Raw genomic sequence first — 12,729 nt, forward strand, 5'->3', positions numbered from 1 at the left:
CATAAGGTGCACTTAAAAGCCACTTTCAGTTATGTTAAAATAGCTCTGTGTCTAGATAAAGCCTCAGTGGAGTTAACTTAGGATCATAGAATAGTTTGGGCTAGAAGTGATCACTGTGGTGGTCACCTAGTCCAAGCCCCCCTCTACAATAAGCAGGGACATCCAATCCAAACCATGCTATGATTCTATAATCTTTAGCTTGATCATGTTGCTCAGAGCCCCATCCAAACTGACCTTGAATGTTTCCAGGGATGGGGCAGCCACCACCTGTCTGGACCACCTGTGCCAGTGTTTTGCTACCCTCATTGTAAAAAAATTCTTCCTTATAACTAGTCTAAATCAACCCTCTTTTAGTTTTAAACCCTTAACCTTTGTCCTGTTGCTACAGGCCCTCCTAAAAAGTTTGTCCCCATCTTTCTTATAAGTCCCTTATAGGTACTGAACGGCTGCAGAAAGCTCTCCCCTGAGCCTTCTCCAGGCTGAACAGCCCCGGCTTTCTCAGCCTGTGTTCATAGGGGGCCGGCTCGCGGCAGGGGGCGGGGGCCGGCCTCGCGGCAGGGGCGGGGCCGGCTCGCGGCGGGGCGGGGGCCGGCTGCGCGGCGGCCGGGCGGCGGGGCCGGCTCGCGGCCGGGGCGGGACCGGCTCGCGGCCGGGGCGGGGCCGGCTCGAGGGCGGGGCGAGATCCGTGTTGTCCGTTCGCGCAGCCGGGGCGGCCAGGGGGCCGTTTTTTTCTCCCCCTGTAAGGTCGGTGGAGGTTTTCGATGTCAACGGTGACTTAAACCCCGAAAACCATCTGAGGTAAAATTAGAGTTTTCTTATGTCGTATAATTCATATCGCAAAATCAGTTGTTTCATATTAACAGTTGAAAAGGAAATAATAATGTAAGTTTCATATTAACAGTTGAAAAGGAAATAATCCTTTACGGTAGCTGACAACGAAGAATAGCTTTACAGAATTATAGAAACAGTATATTCTGAGTTGGAAGGGACCCACATTAATCATCAAGTCTAACTTTTAAGTAAATGGCCTATACAGGGATCAAGCCCACAACCTTGGTGTTATTAGCACAGTGCTCCAACCAATTGAGGTAATCTCAGGTAGTTTAGGGTTGGTTACTTTAATTCCTTTGTCACAGTGTTGCTACAAACTGGGGCAGGACAACATCAGATCCTAGGTTTTCAGAACAAAACATCATGAAGTCCCACCAGAATCACAGTAATGTGGAGAACCATCTCTTGGGGGTTCCACAGCTTTCAAGGTCACTGAGCTCGTTACCAGAACTGTGACATTCATTATTCTCAATGGCCATTCAGATATCTTAGCATTTCAGTTCATTCTGAATCAGTCATCCCTCTTGAATTTGCTAGTATTTCTAAAAGCTTTGGAATGTTACTGGGAACACAGATAATAACATTTTGTGGAAGATGACTAACATGCAGCCTCATCCATCCTCTGTGACTCAGGCGAGCCAAAGTAAACCTGTGTTCAAAGTAGCTTTGAGTTCAGATGTACTGAAGTCTTTGAAAATTTTTCAGTTATTATGAAAAGGGCTCCGGTTCCCGCTCCAGCTATTAATTTGAAAAATAAATTACTGCTTTCTACTAACACATTTTAATATGTTCTGTAAATAATCCGTAAAAAAATTCATTAGGAGGAAAAAAGATCTAGACCAAAATCATCCATTGATTCTGAATGTACAAATCAAACAGCCCATAGAAGCATTAGCCTTTTGTACAAATAGTTGCAGACTTCACGTGTACAGTGCCATATAAATTGATTTACAGGTCTGCCTCAATTGTGGCCTTTGTAATTGATTCTAATTACTGTTCAGCCTCATCGTTGTTTTGCTTTTCCTCATGAATCAGGAGCATGCTGTGTCTATAAGCACAGCTTTCCATCCTTCTGCATCAGCTAGCATATATTGGTCATTTTGCTTGCTGATTTTGCACCCCATTCTCTGCTCCTTCTTGAATCTCTTAAGTCCTTCTCTCAGGCTAATGGCTTCAGTTCTGAAGTTAACCCTGTATTCTGAAGCCTGTATTTTCATTTTACTAACTTTGAAATACCTGCATTTTTTCTGTAAGACAGTGTTTCTTCAGCTAAACGTCCTTTTCAGTACCTGGAATACATGCAGATTTCTGTTTACATGTCAGGTGGCACGAAAGGCACCAGAGTTACCAGTTTTAATGATCACTGAAATACAAGAAAGATAATTAGCAGCTTTCCAGCTGTCACTGCACTCTATTTGCAGCCAACAATTGCAGTTGCTTCCCGCTTTCACATCTTGGACCATCTCAACTTCCCTTGACCAGTGCTGCTTGCTTTTTTATCATTGTGTGACCTCTTTGCATCTTGTCGGGTTTCACGTTGAGAAGCCCTACTCTCATCTAAACTACAGCACAGCTACACGAAGGGGATATAACTGCACAATCTGATGTCATGCTCTTTATCTCCTTTCATCTCTTCTGTCTGACTCCCAGTATTTTTTCTCCTAGGCAAGAATATAGTCGCCACAAAGATGGAGCATACTACTAAGAACATTTTATGACTTACATTGTAGATAGCTAGACATTTAACACACCTCTCATTTGCTTTCACAATCTTTATGCATTTCTGCTATAAAACAATCCAAAATTACTGCCTGCAGTCTGGGACCTCTTTCAAAGTAATGTACAGAGAACAGGATTTTTTTCCCAGACAGATCTTAACAGGGAGTAGGGGAAGCGCCAATGGGTTGTGTGTGCTGTGTCCCCTCTGGCCAGTGCTGCAGCCTGGGAACAGGGTGGGTGTAGTTCCCACAGAAGCATTTGTTTACCTTCTGGGTTGGTGGAGCAACCTGCTGCAATATTCAGGTGCACATTTAAAAGGAAAATGTGCTGCAGAGATTGAGGCTGGAAGACTCCATCCAGTGAACTGAAGATGTGGCATTTGGCCAGGGTTTGGACTTGAGGGCAGAATCAGTCAAGAGGTCTGTGAAGGAAAAAGGGGTTGTTTGAAAGGTACCTGTGCTGGAGGGTGGGCAAAACTGTTGCCGAGGAGTAGCTGTGTGCATTTGCAGTGAGGAGCAGTCCCAGGAACAGTGGATGAGCACAGTGCAAGAGTAGGAAAATTGATAATCAAACCGTTTTGCATAAATTCAGGGCATTGGTTTCACCCTACATTAAACAACTGTTCCCGGTATGGTTTGTTCTTTGTTCTACTTTAGCTCTTTCTGGGCTTTTCCATTTCCTCATTTGCCTTCAGCATTTCAGGTCCTGTTTTTTACACTCTCTCCCCTGCCCCTCCCAAATCATCATTAGAAAAAAATCACCTGGTCAGGCATTGGAACAAACTGCTCAGGGAAGTGCTGGAATCACCATCCCTGGATGTGTTCAAAAGGCCTGTGGATTTGGCTCTTGGGGATGTGGTTTAAGTGGTGAACTTGGTGGTGCTGGGTTAACAGGTGGATTCCGTGACCTTAGAGGTCTTTTCCAACCTTAATGATTTTATGTTTACATTCCTTTTAACAGTCTAGATTTCATCCATCTCTCCAGCCATATTCTTGAAAAGTGTTTACTTCTCCAACCTGTGGGAGACTATTTATTTTTTATATTTGTTTCTTTTTTCTCTATTTTCTGTGATTGCTTGTTTAGTAATTCCATCCTCTTTCACAGGTCTCCTTTCCCTTCTCCTTCCTGTTGCAGACAGTCCATCTTTTCCTCTCAGTTCCGCTTCTTGCCTCCTGGTTTCCATTCACAAATTCTTCTGTTTCTTCATTCTTCCACTCCAAACTCTTTTGCCTACACGTCAGTAAAGCCTTGGGGGAGCCTTGAGCAAGAAATCTATTCTTTTTATATCTGTGTCATTTTGCATATAAAAGAATATTTCTCATCCTGATGGACCTGTCTTCTCCTCTTCTTGCTACTGCAGCCAAATATAATGCTATTGCTGTTTTCAGGTTCCACATTCCAAGAACTGACCTGCATTATATTCAGAAACTTTCCAAATAACAATGGCCAGACTGCTGCAAGATCCATCTAAGTTCCATCCCTCAGAATGGGCTACTGCAAACATGATGCAGCGTGTCAGTACAGAGTCCCAGAAATCCAGGTCGGAGTGCATGATAGCTGAGAGTTGGCGGCTGGTGGATGAAATAGAAAAGACAACGCAGAAAACCCAAAGTGATGTCAACAAGAAAATAGGTAATCCCATGTGTTCTGCAAGGGTCAAGTTGTGCTATTTGAGCTATAGGTGTAAGATGGACTTGAAAAATTAGCTGATAATGAGTAGGAAAATATGTCAATGTCATGCTTGCTGATCTCATGGAAAAATTAAAAATATTTTAAAAAATATTTTGAGGCAGATTCTTTATAACAAAAGCCTCCTGATGGAGCGTTGCAAAACTGTTTCCACACAGCAGCCCACAGGACTGTATGCACTCCATTGTGGAATAAGTCTATTTTTAGCCATATCTAAGATCTGAGCTACAGTCCCCATGCATATAAGATGGACTTATATTAATACATGTTTGCAATCTCAATTCTGCAGAACAGAGACGGGAAGAAATAAAGTTCTGGAAGCAAGAACTAGATAACAAGCTAGAACAAATTGTTCATGAGACAGAGGTACTGTTGACTTCCAAGAATCGGCTGGAGAGAGCTTTGGAGAGCTGCAAAGAGCCACTTGTCATTGCCCAAAAGTGTCTCCTGTACAGGTGAGATGATTAAGAAGAAAAGCATTCAAGGAGAGAAAAAAAAAATCTAGGTAATAAACCTTTAACAAATAATTAAAAAGGATACAAACTAAGGACCTGTCTCTCTTTGCAGTGAAGTCATGGTCTGTTTTAGGTGTTAAAACAATGGGGAATCAAAACCATTAAGATGTGGCATGTCTTCCCATGTGGCAAGGAAAAACCTTTGATTTATAAAGCTGGGCTTCATCATCCGTTAGCTGCAGGCATTTGACCAGTATGGCTGATAGCTTTTACTCTTTTCATTTAGGCAGAGGCGAGTTGGAATTGACTTGGTGCATGATGAAGTGGAACAGGAACTGGAGAAGGAAGCTGAAGTCCTCCAGGGAATTATTGCTTTGCTGGGACATACACTGGAACAAACCAATGAGCAAATCAGGTGCAAAGGCAAAGAGCATAACAGAACACTGATTAGCTGATAAGTAAGACAGTCATAATCCTATGAAGTTGTAGGGTCAGGCTGAGCACAGGTCCAAAGTTACCTTTAATGCTAAACAGTTGCAGGAGGTCAGTCCTAATTCATAGCACTCAATCAGTAATGGTGAGAGGTTCTGTTTGTTAGAACTCAAAGTACTTGCATGTGATCCTTGGTCTTCTCATGATCCAGTGCTATGCCTTTAATTCCAATGCGAATTGTACCATCAATTTATAGGGAGGCAGCTTCATACTGTAGATTTTGGGACTCCACATCTAACAGTTCATCCATGAAGATTTCAATAAATGCATTTGACTTTCCTCATGCATGTATGGATGCATGTTAAGGACACCTGGAAGTACCCACACTTTGGCTTAGAGTCTGGTTGTTTCTCCTCCTAGACAAAACCGTTCAGCAAAATACAACCTAGAAATGGATCTGAAGGACAAGTTCACAGCTCTGACGATTGATGATTACTGTGCTCGCTTGACAAATGACACTCCTGATATGATGTATGCTGATAATGCAGTGAAAATAGAAGGAAAGTAAGTAGTTCTTTAGTTCAACCAACATATGATAATTATACAGATAGTATGAGCTGTTCCAGTAATAGCAAGATTAATTTTGTGTAAAAAGACTTTATCTGTCTACCAGCTGTTATAATTATTTTTTATACTTCTGTCCATCACTTTTGTATCTGTGTAATATGTCTGTGAAATAAGCCACAGTAATTATGCTTCCAGTGAATTGCCGTTTACTAAAAGTTTTTAAGGCTCACAATTACCTAAGGAAGAATTTCACACATTGCTTAAACCCAGAAGAGATTTACTAACCTAACTTCCTTTCCTCTCCCAGGGTGTCCTAGTGGGGAGAACACTGGACTCGAACACATGAGGTGTGGAGTCAGTTTCTGACTCAGTCATTGACCTGTCAAATGTACCCCTTCTGCATGGCTTAGTCAATGTGAATGGTTTAGATGGAGAAGTAGCTACCACAGAAAAATGGGTTGAAAAGAGGAACCGCACTAAGAAAGCAGTGTGTGTAAGACAGTTGTATAGCTCAGACCACACCAGTAGTGTTAGCTGCTATATGCAAATGACAGTTACAGCTTTATATATCCACCTAATGAAATAAGGAACAAACCCTCCAAGGAACTTTATGAAAACCTGCCTGCAAGCCACAGCTGCACAAGGATGACCCTTTAGTTCTGGGGATAGAGTTGAGGCTGGGCTTCCCAACTATTGCTTCAGTCAGGTACCGTCTTATAGGTACACTGTGTGAGAAAATAAGTGACTTTGAATAACTACCTGCTATTAATATTAACAGCCATACTAATGAAAGGTGTTCTAAGAAATAGTGGTTATTTTCTGTGTTTCCCCCCTTAATAACTTAATCCTTCATCAGGGGAAAGGAAAGTTATAACAAAGATGCTCAATGACTTTTTAGCAAATTAGTTTTCATTCTATTCTCGTCTACTTAATTATGAAATGTTTGTGACAAGGAGGGTCTTTATTTTGTATCTGTAGAATTCCCAGCACAACTGGCACTCACCAGGACATGCAGTTAATAGTACTGTTTCGTTCTTGGTTTTGTGGCATAATTACAGATTTATGAAGTCATAGAGAAGCTGCCAGTGGGTGACCTTTTATCTTTAATCTCTTTCAGTTTTGTTAGCCCTAAAGACTGGGTAGATTTCTCAAACATAAATGTTGAAAAGGCTGACAAGCAGAGAAACAATTCTTTGGCACTGAGGGCACTTATTGATGGCATCCTGTCACAGACAGCAAATGACATGCGCAAGCACTGTGAGATGGTGAATGTTGCTTTCAGAAATAGGGTGAAGGAAGTCAAGGATGCCAAGCATAAGCTAGAGACACTTCTTGCAATGGTAAGTCATTTGAATGGACAGTCAGTAAAAAAGGGGAAACACTGGTCTTGGCTTATCTACCAGTTTTCTCAGTCTAGTGGCTTGCACTGATTTGCCACATTTTTCTTTTCCTTCCCCCTCGTCCATAAAGTCATCTTAGATTCTGTTTTCTCATCTCTATGTGCATCACCACAGAGATGAATTTCTGGAGTCACTCATTCATTCTAAGTGTTGCTATAAGTCAGGATTTCCCTTGAGATTTTAATTACCTGGGACTCCAATAAAACATTCAGGATTGTAATATAACTGATAAAATCAGGGCCAATGTGCTCAAAATTTGACATATGAAAAGTGAGTGTTAATGTTAAAAATTAATTGCTGAGCATAAATTTCTGGGTTCATGCAGAACAGTATCATCTGCTTTCCAATGAAGGAATCATAATTCTGGCTAACTTTTGCAAAGTATCCTTTGATAAAAGAACAATATAATGAGTGTTTCTGTTCTTGGTATAAGTATTAAAGATGATGATTATTTTACCCATTGTAAGAGACAGTGTGCAACACTTCCTTCTGTTGGATTTCTTAAGGTGATGGATGAGACTGCCTCCCAGGAGAAGAACATTGCAGCCTTAAAGAAAGCAATTGCTGATAAAGAAGGACCTGCTAAAGTGGCTCAAAGCCGCTTGGAAGCGAGAAGCCATCGCCCCAATGTGGAACTGTGTTATGACAGAGTGCAATGCAGCCTGATGAGTGAAGTTCAAGAGATTACCAAAAATATTCAAAGGCAAGTGGAAATGATGAAAGAAGAAAATCTGTGGTTAATTTAATACATCAGACTAACAATGGGTCCCACCTATTCTCCCTGAAAGGCTGGGAACTGCTTTTCTCTTAACGGCAGGAGTCTTTAGGGAAGCTGCATGGATATTGTCTCTATGAATCCCTTCCCATCTTTCTTTTTCTCACTCAGAATTCTTAACTCACGTGAGAAAAAAAACCCTATTCATGTGTTTTCAACTAATGCCTGCCTGTATTTTCCCTAATAGGTTAAAGGATGCACTGGCACAGGCTGAGACAGAGCTAAAAGGTCTGAGCCGCCGACAGCTTTCCTTGGAGGAAGAGATCAAGGTCAAGGAGAATACACTGTATATTGATGAAGTGCTGTGCATGCAAATGAGAGAGTCTGTTTACATAAACAACTTCTGAAGCCATCACACTGGAAAATTGTGCTCCAAAGAACCAACTCCTGATGAAATTTCATTTACAAACTTCCAAATTTATTCGTTTGGCTCAATATTGTCCTGTTTCTAGTTGTGCAAGATAATTGAAACAGACCTAGTACTTACAGCTGTCTGTTTCACAGCTATCTGTACTCTAAAATATCTGATGAAATTTTCCACTTGGCAATAAAATTCCAGAATAATAAGAAATGCCCCTTCTTCCATGTTACTTCTCTCATGTGTAACCAATCTTTTTGGCTTGGTATCTTTTGCCATTGAAGGGTGGCAAAAGGTGGCTCTGTGGAAGCTAAAGCAGGAGTCTCCTCGTAAGTCATTTGTTGGAAAGCTGGGCAAGTGGGAGAGGTGAATCTCAGGATTAGCCATGGTATGCTTTATTCTTATTATCTGCTGCTAAGAACTAGGCAGTATGCCAAACTTAACAGGAGGTAGGTTGATACAATAGGTAATGCATCTGAATCAAGATTAAGTCAAGGCTGACTTTGGGTAAATCACTTCCTCACCTCATGTCTCAGTTTCCCTATTCATAAAATGGAAATGATGAGATGCTTCAATGGTAAACTGTTTGAAGCTCTACAATGAGAAGTGCTGAAAAAAGAGGAGGCATTATTTTTACCAGAGATGCCGTTAAAGATGGAAAAGGGTTCACTGCTTCCTTTGGTTCTGGCAAGGAAAAACAAAGAAGGGCAAGAATAAATGATGCTGGAGACACAGGAGGCCAGTTCCCAAGTCCAACATTTTAATGCATGGAGTGTAAAATTGTCCCTTGCCTCTCTCTCTTGCTGTAATGGTATCTCCCTTTCAGAGGCATTGCTGTGAAGATACAAATCTCCTACTAAAACCTTCCGAAGGATCTGCTAATGCAAATGTCGCTGGGTGTTCTTCTCTCCCTGTGGTTTACACCATTGGGTAGGTGATGACAAAATAATTAAGTTCTGAGTCAATCAGGTATTTGAACTTCCTGTAAATATCAGCCAACAGCCGCTCCTCCTCAGTGCTGTCATCTTGAGCTGTGTAAATCCTGACCTGTATGCACAAACAACAGTTGTGATTCACAGATATGTGGAGCTCAGCCCATTAAAGCTCACAAGAAGAAGCCTCGGTGACTTATCAGGAATGTAAAGAAGCCAAATTCCTTGGGTTTGAGTAGAATCTTAAGGGTTTATTCTCTTCTCACTCCAAACTGACTGAAAACATCATCTCCTGCCAAAGAATTTTTGGGAGGTGTTGGGAGGAATGGGTTTAAAAGTGGAAGACTGGTGAGGAGGATTGTAAATAGCTCAACTGCAGTTGGAAATAGCCCTTGATAACCCAGTGTGAACAGCAGCCAGTGGCCTCTGGCAGGGACCGAGTTTAACCATGCCTGTGTCTCCGCTTGCATGCCTCTGCCCAGCAGTTGCTTTGGGAATTCCTCAGTTAGTGAAGGAAGGAAAATAAATTTACTCTTTGTGTTCTAGCTGTGAGTTTTTGGTTGTCCCAGCCTGCATCAACTCACACTGGAAGAGCAAGGTTCCTTTTACCCCCAGAACTGATGCATTCCTGGAATTTGCACTGATCCGTGAGGATCTACTGAATCCAGAATGCAGCATGCAAAGTCACACGTCAGCATGGTTTACACCAGCTATAGTTGTGGTGTGGCCCCAGTTCAACACACAATTCCTGAAGAGTGAGCTGTGTTTATATTTTTTTGCAGTTTAGTGGGATTCAACCCACCTGCCTCAGTTTAAGCATAGACATAAGCACTGAGCCTGAGAGGAGGCTGAGAATCCCTAGAAGTGGGAGGGGGCTTGAACTATAGGTGACAGAGGGAACGCCAGTCCAGGAAGGACTTGCAAAATCATTGGGACTCATATTAAACTTCTATAGTATCTGTACATGGCTAAGTAGGTTGGAACGCCCCATTTCTGTGAGTGCTTCCCAGGCTCATTATAATGTATAGGGAAGGTAGTTATGTTAACATTTCTGTAAGTGACCTTTCTATGGGCATGGGGACTTAACCCGTCTCTAGGTATTGGAGAGAAGAAGAGGAGTTTTAAAGCACGATGTCTTACCTTTATGGTAGTCAAAATGCATTTCCTTTCTGCACGGTTTTGTAGCAGCCTCTCCATAAAACTGACACTTAGAAATGCCCAGACTTTCAGAAATAACAACCTCTTGCATGATAAGATAAGCTGTAGCAGCTCATTGTCCAGCAACTCATGGTCATTGTTTAATTCAAGTGTTAATTTCTTGAAAAAGAATGAACACTGTTAGTACTACTAAACAGAGCTTGTGAGTACAGTAATTAGAATTCAACAAATAGTTTTCCAATTTAACCAACAAAAGTGTTAGCAGATCAATTTTGTACCCTGACATTAGCAGAGAATCTGTTTTGCATTATGACAACAGTACATGTGCTACAGTAAGCTTCACTCTCCCGTTAAGATGGGGTGATCCCTTGTGCATTCATCAGAAAATGCTACACCCACAGTCAGGCCATGATCTTAATTTGACATATTGGAAATTATCCTAGATATGTGAATAGAGCCAAAGACAGTTTCTAGAGAGCTTTGTGGATCTCTGATGTTCACTAGAAACTCTGCGATGCAACAGGGCTTAAAGAAAGCTGTCAGCAACCACTAGGTGTAAGGCTACATGCTTCCCTCAGGCATGCCAAAACCTGATGCTCATTTACATGGGTCAGGTGTAGCACACCTTTGATGAAACATCCCCAGTGACACCAAAGTGCTTTGATATGGGCACTATTTAATTTGTATGTACTGTAAGACATTTGTGCATTGCTAAAATGGAGCAGCCTGATAGTATAATGGGGATTGTAACTGGACAAGGATAATTTCATGAACTACACTACAGCTGAACAGTGAAATGACTTACTTATGAAAACCACCCTCTGAACATGAAACTGATCAGGAAGTTCTATTGCTGACTGCTGTTATGCAGAAGGCCTAAATGATTACTTTGCTTAGCTTTGTGATACTGCAGTAAGATGTTACTACTGTTTCCCTTACCTGCAGACCATGCCAGTAGGCTGGGAGAAGGTTAGTGAGGGTAGGTCTCATTGTCCAGTCTGGATCACTGAAATAGCAGCTCCGTAGGCTGATGCTCCTAACTGGGATCTCCACTAGCAGGATCCTGGCTAGGTGGTCATGCTTCATGACTCTTTCAAAGAAGAAGTTCACATTCAGTTTTGGGGCTCTCTTGGCCAAGTTTGCCCATGACATTCCCGAGACCACTTGCCCATGAGGATCATGGATATGACACTTGATATTCAAGGTGCACAGGGAATGAGAGCTGTGCTCCCGCAGGATGTTCAGCAGTTCATCAGAGATGCAGTTATAGTTGAAAGTCAGGATGGTCAGGCTGTGGAACTTAGACATAGTTTGGTGGAACAAAGCACTGCTGTAGACAGAAAGGTGGAGACTGAAGAAATCCTCAATATTGATTTCAGATATAAAGCTTCTATTTGTCAAGCTGCTCAGAGAATTCAGAAGCTCACAACCTTCTTCCAAAGTTATTCTTGCTCCTTTTAAGTTGAGATAATCAAGCTGTTTGCTCATTCTTTTCAGGAAGGTAGCTAAGTTCTTGATAAACTGAGCCCTGACCACGTTTTTCCAGATCAAGCAGTCTAATTCCAGGTACTTGATGCTCAGGGATACTAGGTGACTATTACACTTACCCAGGTGAGAAAGAAGACCTTTCATAGTCACTTGAAATTTTTTGATAAAGGGAGTATTGTAAGGATTCGATAACTTGACCTCAAGGTGCTTCAAATACTTGCCAAATTTCTTGGTATACCACAGTGCACTTTGAAATTCCAGTGTGCGTGCCCTTGATGGTTGGCCATAGAATGTGATGGTTCTGCATCTCCAGAGAGATCCAGAGTACATAGCACAACTCCATTTTTTACAGACCAAGGCAGCCCGAGACCTGTCCCTGTCATCTAACCAATGGAAGACATGCCTCAGACAGACATCAGGTAGATGGGCCCAGGAGCTTTGCTCAGGTTCATTGTCATCTTCCATTGAGAGGACAGATTTTTACTTCTCTTCTGAGTGTTGAGTCAAACCCAGATGCAGAAAGCTGTGGGTAGATTTCTTGCCAATCCCAACATAATAGGCTTCTAAGCAAATGGATGAAGGCTTGCTTCTTCACAATCAAAACAAACAACCTTTCCTTTTCCTCTGTACTTTAGCTGTCAGGGTCAAACAAGCTCTTGGGTCTAAACTATAGCCTAACCTAAATCAAAAGAAAAAAATAATGAATGAAGAACAATCACAGTAAAGCACAGGACACATCTTTTAGCTTTTTTGCCTTCAGTCTAGTTAAAGAGCGAAATGGTACCAACTGCTGGTAGAGCAGCCACAGTCTCTAAGAAACCTTTGGTTAGCATCAGCTGTAATTAATTGATCATGGTTTGTGGCCTGTGCCTGACATCTAGAAGTACCCAGTTCTTTGGACTATATACATTTGAACAGGACTGTC

General features: G+C 41.8%; 2 protein-coding genes across 3 annotated transcripts; one reads left to right on the top strand and one right to left on the bottom strand.

The window, feature by feature from the left end:
- Positions 1-714: 714 nt before the first annotated feature.
- TEKT1 (tektin 1) lies at positions 715-8,500 on the top strand. 2 transcript variants are annotated; one of them, XM_050321767.1, is made up of 8 exons: positions 715-798; positions 3,939-4,182; positions 4,529-4,694; positions 4,981-5,109; positions 5,547-5,690; positions 6,811-7,033; positions 7,600-7,796; positions 8,056-8,499. In XM_050321767.1, the coding sequence occupies exons 2-8, from the start codon at positions 3,993-3,995 to the stop codon at positions 8,213-8,215; spliced, it is 1,209 nt and encodes a 402-aa protein (XP_050177724.1). In that variant the 5' UTR covers positions 715-798; positions 3,939-3,992; the 3' UTR covers positions 8,216-8,499. The 2 variants fall into 2 exon arrangements, with proteins under 2 accessions (XP_050177724.1, XP_050177725.1); XM_050321768.1 differs by lacking the exon at positions 715-798 and having other exon boundaries at positions 2,846-4,182; positions 8,056-8,500.
- A 644-nt stretch (positions 8,501-9,144) lies between these two features.
- On the bottom strand, positions 9,145-12,269 carry FBXO39 (F-box protein 39). Its single transcript, XM_050321947.1, has 3 exons — positions 11,256-12,269; positions 10,299-10,475; positions 9,145-9,273 (listed from the first exon to the last, which is right to left on the bottom strand). The coding sequence occupies exons 1-3, from the start codon at positions 12,267-12,269 to the stop codon at positions 9,145-9,147; spliced, it is 1,320 nt and encodes a 439-aa protein (XP_050177904.1).
- Between the last annotated feature and the right edge of the window lie 460 nt (positions 12,270-12,729).

This window comes from Myiozetetes cayanensis, unplaced genomic scaffold (genome assembly GCF_022539395.1).
Source record: "Myiozetetes cayanensis isolate MyiCay16 unplaced genomic scaffold, myiCay2020 scf27, whole genome shotgun sequence".
In the NCBI taxonomy this organism is placed as follows: Eukaryota; Metazoa; Chordata; class Aves; order Passeriformes; family Tyrannidae; genus Myiozetetes; species Myiozetetes cayanensis.